The sequence below is a fragment of the Triplophysa rosa genome, linkage group LG6 (genome assembly GCF_024868665.1).
Source record: "Triplophysa rosa linkage group LG6, Trosa_1v2, whole genome shotgun sequence".
Taxonomy (NCBI): domain Eukaryota; kingdom Metazoa; phylum Chordata; class Actinopteri; order Cypriniformes; family Nemacheilidae; genus Triplophysa; species Triplophysa rosa.
This window is the reverse complement of record NC_079895.1, coordinates 5,143,667-5,149,270: the sequence shown is the minus strand read 5'-3', so window position 1 is coordinate 5,149,270 and position 5,604 is coordinate 5,143,667. Positions and strand designations below refer to the sequence as shown.

Below are 5,604 nucleotides of genomic sequence, written 5' to 3'. Positions count from 1 at the left end.
AGTCACAGGATGCATTGCGCTGCTGACGTCACGTTCCCAGTCTCTATAGACCAATTTGGAGTCGACGTCACGGTTACGACACTGCCAGCTGCGCGCGCATATTGGTGGCAGAAAAACAGTTGAAACAAATCAGCAATGAATGAAACGTATAGGAGACAGTTCCTACAAAAATGTGTTTTTGTGTTATTGAATGTCAGAATAGGAACGGCAAAAATTAAGGTGTTATTTCCTTTGGAATACCGCCGTTGACTATGACATTTTAAGATAAACAAGCCATTAAACGAACAGGCTGGACTGAAGAAATCATCCGGAATAGGCTACTCGTTTATCTGTGTTTATTTAATTTCAGGTAAGGTTTTACTGTTTTTCACACACAAACGCAAAATAAATGCTGTAACGTTAGTTAAGAACGATAATTTAGATCAGTGGTCACTAACCTTGTTCCTGGAGATCGACCGTCCTGCAGACTGCAGCTTCAACCCTGCTTCAGCACACCTGTCTGTAATTATCAAGCAAACCTGAACACCTTAATTAGATAATTCAGGTGTGTTTGATTGTGGTTGACCCATAGGCTACCCGAAATGTGACCTCTGCATTTAACCCATCCAGAGAGTAGTGAACACACGCACACCCGGGGCAGTGGGCAGCTATCACTGCAGCGCCCGGGGAGCAAGTAGGGGGTGCCTTGCTCAAGGACGAATTTCAACTTACATTTATTTACATTTATTCATTTGGCAGACGCTTTTATCCAAAGCGACTTACAAGTAGGAGAGCATATAAACATTTTGTCAACATCCAGCGGGAAAGTGACATGCCTAAACCCGTTTAACATTTTAAATAAGCGTATACGATCCTCGGCGTCTTAACCATGAGCCGTTCAAAATGTACAGGTGTGGTTCAGATCATTCGGTTAAGATTAGATTATGAACCATTTATTGAACGAAAACAAGATGTCACTTTCATTTGAATATTTTAGCTATTAAGTTATGTGTTTGTTTTGAATTAGCAGTGAGAACACATGCTGTAATTTGAACTGTGGGTAAAGAAAGCGCTTATATCGTTCATTCAAGCATGACAGTTTTTCTCAGTGAATGTTTAGCATCAGTCAGCTGCGGGTGGAGCGCGCACGCAGCTTCCTCGCCGTCCAATCAGTGCTAAGCTGCTTTCTTATAGCCTCTGTGTGCGTTTCACTTTCACACACACACTGCAAAGCGACCGATGAGCAGAAGGATGCATCAACAAGTATGGTAAGTCATGATGCTGCATACAATATAAAATAACTTCTAAAGACCTGCTCTTCTGTGCTCTTTAAACCATAGGTTTGCATGCAAGTTTTTACCCTTTGTTACGTCTTGAGGTATTTGTGTTGTCCTAAAGGTAGTTTGTTTTAAGCAACAATAAGGTTGCATGAAGATTTTGATTACTTTTTTGAGTAATTCATTTGTTTTTTCTTAAGTTACAAAATATGATATAATGTATTTTTGCCGTGAACCGGTCGTACCATTTCTTCAGTCAGTTTTATTTAGCTTTAAATAAATTATTTTAATAAACCCTGCTTTATTCATCAAAATGTATGCCGGGTATATTTGTTTCTCTTCGTCTTTATTTTTCTATAAAATGACGGAAAATGAGAAAACAGTGGCGTTTTGTCACCATCCTGTTTGCTTTTGTCCCACACCTTTATAAATGAACTGTAGCCTACTTCACCCTATCGGATTATAAACATGCCTTGTGGTTTTCTAATCCATCACCATAATGAACTTCTGTTTCATAGCTGTTGTGGATACAGTATTCAGTTGTGAGTGCTGCTTATAGCTTACTGTAGATAGCAGGTGAATTAATCATTACGTTTCGACATGCTGTCTGTGACAAAGTTTCATTAAAAGATTGAAAGTTCACCGTAGCATGTGTCGAGCATATCAATGTTTTCTTCATGGCTTTTGGCCACATGTAAAATGAGATGCTGACATGCTGTTTCAGCTGTAATGTCTTGATGGAGCTATCCGTGTAGTGATCTATCCGCCTAGTGCATGCATGTATTCAGTGTTATGCTCTAAAAATGAAATCAAGTATTCCTCTGCCCTCTTTTGTTTAAATGAGCAGATTTTTTATATCATACCTAAATGCCCCATTTACAGTAGCCTACTTGACATTTATCAGTGAAATGTGTCCTAAGAAATCACACCTGTCGGTGCGACAGACTCCGTCACAGCAAATAATAAATAAATGAAAGGGCACCTTTACGATTTTAGATGATGCAAGAAGTATTGAATTATAAAAATCTGATAATATGAAGGAAGTATTGATCTATTAGAAACCTGTATTTATAAAAGGGGTCTTGTTATTTTTCCCTTTGTTGCATGGATGATTCTAGACCTTGTTTACAGCATGGCAGTTTTCTCTGGGACAACACTGATAAATATGAAAACAATGCCTTTTTAATTGTCAAGATTTGAAGGTGCAACCTATTGCGCTTTAGGCACAAAATATTCCTGTAAAACACACCATCTCATTTTATGATAAGGGGGTTGAGGTGGAATAAAATCCTAGTATCATATGGTCATCATTAGAGGTTCTATTAAACATCAGTAAGCAATGTGTTGCTTCGAAGTAGATGAGGTGTTGATGTTTTCTTTTTATAAATTAGTCCTTTTGAATTTAATTAGATTATATGAAGCATAACCAATGTATTAATCTGCAGGATTATGACATTTAAATGAGATTTGATCTGTCATGGATGAAGCAATTTCAGTCAGAGCATGCTGTGTAATATTCTTGTAACATGCAAAGAAATAATGACATGAAATGAATGTATTTGTTAATCCACAAACACTGTGTTCGTGATTCTTTTCTCTTGTTCTTTCCATTCTCAGATGTTACGAGGATGTGAAGTACGTGGAGTCTCCAAATGTCTTCTGGTTTCAGCTTCTATTAAAAACCTGGCTCTAAAACATCTCCCTACAAACGTTTAATCGCCTAAACAGGTCTTGGAGTTGTTTGGATTCTCCCCAGAACACTCGATGAACAGCCACATGTACTGAATTGTGTTCTTCGGCTTTTGCTTTGGATTCATAAAAATGCCTCCAAATTCCTGCAAATTTTCTCTTTACTCTAACATTTGAGCCTGTGCATTTGTGGGAAAAACCCACTGTGGAAATGACAGGAAGGAACGTTGTTTATTTAATCATTTTTCCGTATGACATGGATTGATAATGACTGCCCTTGAACTGTAGAGCTTTTAAAAGAAATATATCTGGACATGACTTTCCCTGGGGGGGCTCATGTGTCGAGGAACGTCTTCATCCATCATGGCCATCCATTTTTCCTGACAATACTTTTATCCTTTACTTTTTTGAGTGTGATGGGTTCTGCCTGTCCCAAGAGCTGCCACTGTACTGAGAGGAATGGCTTGACCGTGGTGCAGTGTTCCTCTCGTAACTTAGAGGAGATACCTCCTGACCTTCCGCACGACACCGTGTCTCTCCTCCTGTCCTATAATCACATCACCAAAATCCCAAATCAGGCTTTCAAAAACCTACCATGGCTCCAAGAGCTGGACTTGTCCCGGAACGCCATTGAAACCGTGGACGCAGGGGCTTTTCAGGGCGTCTCGGAGAGCTTGCGAGCCCTCGACCTGTCCCATAATCATATGAGGAGCGTACCCAAGGAGGCCTTCGCTCGACTTCATGCCAAGATCAGCCTGTCCGACAACCCGTGGCACTGCGAATGCCAGTTGCAGGAGGTGTTGCGGGAACTCAAGTTGGATCCGGAGACGGTGAACGAGGTGAGCTGCCACACGTCTGCTCAGGAAGAGCACGCGGGGAAGCCCGTCATCCAAGTGCTGGATTCGGGCATTAACTTTTGTAACTTCCATCACAAGACTACTGACGTGGCCATGTTCGTCACCATGTTTGGTTGGTTTGCGATGGTCATCGCATATGTCATCTATTACGTACGACACAACCAGGAAGATGCCAGGAGGCATCTGGAGTACCTCAAGTCTTTGCCAAGTAGCTCCCAAATTAGTAAAGACTTTGACACAATCAGCACTGTTCTCTAGCATCAATCAATGCAGTGTGGGAGGGAATGTGTTTGGCACAAAAACGATGGCATAAAAGCCAACCTTATTTCCATTTGCTTTTCAAGGACCATAATTGTCCATTTCTTGCCTGTTTGGTTCGATTGGTTTCATGGGTTTAGCACAATGAATATTTTGACAATTCTGCCATCATGCTGTTCAACGTTCCCATTCATATACTCGCAGTCGACCTACATACGTGCTGAATCTCGGTGGTGACCGCTTTGTGCCTCACGACAGGTTCTGCAGACGCTCCAATTTCTCTGCAGGTGCTTAAATCTCATTACGTCCTGAACTGATTTCTGAAATGACATTGTCTGTCTGTATGATAATTCAGACTTCTAAATGCTGGATTAATGGGCCTTTTCTTCTTATGTTGTAGTGTAAACGGGTGTGTCAGTTGTCGGGATACACAAATACTGCCAGAACTCTCAGTCTGACTTGTTACCTGGATACTTGCCCCATTTTTGGCAGACGTCTATATGCTCAAGTGCCTACATTCTGGTACCTCAACACCAATACACTGTGCGTTGGGCATTTTTTGGCTTGCTTTCTCTGGAATCAAAGAAATAATATTTTAATATCAAACGTGGGACAATCTCTGTTGCCGTATGGGTTAAAGGGATAGTTCACCTAAAATGGAAAATTCTGTCATCATTTACTCACCCTTAGAGAACCCTTGAGAAACCAAACAAATCTCATCCTCCATTTACTGCCATAGTATGTCAAATAAATACTATGGGAGTCAATGGTGGATGAGATCCGTTTGGTTACTGACATTCTTCCAAATATCTTCCTTTGTGTTTAGCAGTGTTTTGGTCAGTGGCATTGTTGCGTTTCACTAGAGGATATCATCAGATGATATGCAAAACTGGAATTTAGTTAAAAGGGCTTGAATAGTCGACCCGTGTATTTCTGTCCACATGTATCAGTTTGTTTTTCAATGTGACCAGCCTTTCTGTAGCAGTAGTGTGTATATCATAGCAACACAAAAGAATAAAATGGTATTGGAAGAACTGTCTTGTTTGTAAACTTTTGTGCCATTACATTCTCAATGCTCATGGTGATGAAAGGTTTGTATAAAGGTCTTCACGAATCATAACTGGGCACCATATGTGTTTACGTGTGATAGATGACTGAATTCTAGGTTTTAGCAGTTTCATTAGTAACGTCATTTACTCTGTGTTTTTGAAAAAACATTCTTCTCAAAGGCAACGAGAATCATTTAAGTGTCCGTGTGCACTAGGTACAAAACAATGCCTGCAGCTATGTCTGTTGTACCTTCACGGTTTCTATGAGGAATAATCCCGCTGAGAACGGATATTATGATTGCTTTCATGTCCAGGGAGTCCAAGGTCTCTCTCGGTGTCTGTAGCTTCAGATCAATAGCAGATTCGTTATAAGGATAGGTTTGGAATACTGGGCTGAACTTAAGTCGTGCTGTTTTGGGACTAGATGACTTCAATGCAGTGAAGATCAAAGTATGGTAGAATCAGCTGTGGTTTGATTTGCTCTCTGCTCTACGA

At 40.5% G+C, this 5,604-nt stretch overlaps 1 protein-coding gene across 2 annotated transcripts; it reads left to right on the top strand.

Moving 5' to 3' along the window:
• The first annotated feature begins 304 nt into the window (after nucleotides 1-304).
• On the top strand, nucleotides 305-5,390 carry lrrc3 (leucine rich repeat containing 3). 2 transcript variants are annotated; one of them, XR_008963173.1, is made up of 3 exons: nucleotides 305-1,247; nucleotides 2,874-4,347; nucleotides 4,461-5,390. XR_008963173.1 is itself a non-coding variant. In XM_057336762.1 (2 exons), exon 2 carries the CDS (start codon nucleotides 3,260-3,262, stop codon nucleotides 4,058-4,060), a length of 801 nt encoding a protein of 266 aa, XP_057192745.1. In that variant the 5' UTR covers nucleotides 305-1,247; nucleotides 2,874-3,259; the 3' UTR covers nucleotides 4,061-5,390. The 2 variants fall into 2 exon arrangements, 1 of the variants encoding a protein (XP_057192745.1); XM_057336762.1 differs by having other exon boundaries at nucleotides 2,874-5,390.
• Nucleotides 5,391-5,604: the final 214 nt, after the last annotated feature.

Excerpts from the sequence above, each read along its gene's own strand:
- lrrc3 (XM_057336762.1), top strand. The coding sequence starts at position 3,260 with ATGACTTTCCCTGGGGGGGCTCATGTGTCGAGGAACGTCTTCATCCAT.